Genomic DNA, 2,176 nt, shown 5'->3' with positions numbered 1-2,176 from the left:
TCTCCTCAAAATAGAATATTGGTATGAAAGACTTCCCCTTTGTAGATTTGGGTGCTCAATTTTTAGAACACTGGATATGAAATATCTTTATCTCTGTGACATGATAATAAACCAACAGCAATCAATATTAAAAATAAATACAATCAAATATAAACACCAATAATTTATTGAGTTAAACTCATGATGGCACACACACAAAAAATGTTATACCATGATTTCTAGTCAAGAATTATGGGCCTCAATTAAGTCACTGTAAATAGATTTATAAAAAATTAAATATTATAACTCAGAAATCATCCTGCTTTGGGTTGACACTTCCTCTAATCATAAGAGAATGCTAATTCCAAGATAATCTTCCTACCAAAGCAATTCTCTGCCCATGATCTAAGCAGACCCAGTCTCATATAGTTGTACCTACAAAGAGTAAGGAGTATAATATGTTCATAGAATGGATATAAATTTTACTGATGCTGTATATCTAACACTGCTTTTAAGGAAGAGAGGATTGCTTTTACTCTTTCCATTACCTCTTCCATTTGGTTGTCTGTGGGATGGCCAACTTAAGGATTCTTAAGTGACTCAAACTTGACACCATGTTAAAAGTGATTCAGGATGAAATTATCAATAAGCCCATTAATGAGGAAGTCATAAGAAAATGGAATTAATATAAAGCTTTTTTCTTCCACAGGATTTTCCCCAAAGCTTGCTTGACATCCTTGTTTCTTAGAGAATAGATCAGAGGATTTAACATAGGTGTGACCAATATGTAAAATACTGAAGCCACTTTACGAAGTTCAGGATTGTTTGGCGGTGTGAGATACACGAAGGAGACAGTCCCATAGAGTAAACTTACCACTCCCAAATGGGAACTGCAGGTGGAAAAGGCTTTCTTTCTCCCTTCACTGGAGGGAATCTTCAAGACTGTGGTCACAATGTACATGTAAGACACTACAATAACAGCTATTGTGGGCAAAATAATGAAGGCAGCCAAACTGAGAGATACCATCTTATTGACAGCGAGACTGGAACAGGAGATCTTCTCAATTTGGTAAGAATCACAGTAGAAGTGATCAATGACTCGGGAAGCACAGAAAGACACTGAGAATGTTACCGTGACTTGGAGGATGGAACTGAGCCAGCCACAGAGATAGGAACCAGCCACCATCTGAGTGCAAAGGTGTTTTGACATGTGGACACTGTAAAGAAGAGGATTGCAAATGGCGATGAAGCGGTCATAGGCCATGGCTGCCAGGATGAACCCTTCTGTTACAATGAAGAGGGTGAAAAAGAAACACTGGGCAGCACACCCCAAAAAGGAGATAGTCTTTTTCTCAGACAGGAAATTGACCATGGCTTTCAGGGCAATAACAGTGGAGTAGGAGAGATCAATAAAGGAGAGATTGCCTAGAAAGAAATACATTGGTGTGTTCAGCTGGGAGTCAGTCACAATGACTGCCATCATACTAATGTTCCCCAAAAGGACCATGCCATAGACCAGCAGGAAGAGGAGAAAAAGGAGAATGTGGAACTCTGGACGGACCCTGAAGCCTATAAGAATGAAGTCAGTTACATCTGAGTGGTTGCCTGCTCCCTTGTCGCTCATGCCAAGAACCTGCTAAGAGGTACAAGACCAGGTTAAAAATTGAACTTCCTATCTATTTCCTGATATCATAAAATATCCTTTTTCTCTTATGGAAGATATTGGAATTTGTGTTACCATAACCTACTTGCCAGCTAATTGTGTTAGCTATGATTTGTGGTGCCCTTTTCTAGAACATAAATCTAAGGCATGTGGTGATTGCCCACCAGCACATAATATGTAGGTTACCTAACTCATAGTTTTCTAATGTGACTCTCCAAATCCAGTGTTTTTCCCATTATAGCACATGTGACATCAATGCATAAAGCATTATTTCTTTATACATGTTTAGCTCTTCACTTTTTTTTTTCATGATGTTAAATATATCTGAAGGTTTTAGAGGTATATAAGTATTCATTCTCATTTTAATTATCATTTCAAATTCATTTTATTTTTGATAATGCTTCCAGTTTAAAATAGAAGGATATAATTAAAGACTGATTTAAAGTTCCATGAAGTGACATTAGACCCAAATAGAGGGTAATATTTAAACAGTCTGTGAGAGTTTATGTTATCAAGAGATTTAGTTTGGTATCC

General features: G+C 37.2%; 1 protein-coding gene across 1 annotated transcript; it reads right to left on the bottom strand.

Annotated features, from left to right (window-relative positions):
• Positions 1-661: 661 nt before the first annotated feature.
• On the bottom strand, positions 662-1,603 carry LOC123947457 (olfactory receptor 9K2-like). Its single transcript, XM_046013686.1, has one exon. The coding sequence runs from the start codon at positions 1,601-1,603 to the stop codon at positions 662-664; it is 942 nt and encodes a 313-aa protein (XP_045869642.1).
• Between the last annotated feature and the right edge of the window lie 573 nt (positions 1,604-2,176).

This window comes from Meles meles, chromosome 7 (assembly GCF_922984935.1).
Source record: "Meles meles chromosome 7, mMelMel3.1 paternal haplotype, whole genome shotgun sequence".
NCBI lineage: Eukaryota > Metazoa > Chordata > Mammalia > Carnivora > Mustelidae > Meles > Meles meles.
This window is presented reverse-complemented; position numbering and strand designations above follow the sequence as displayed.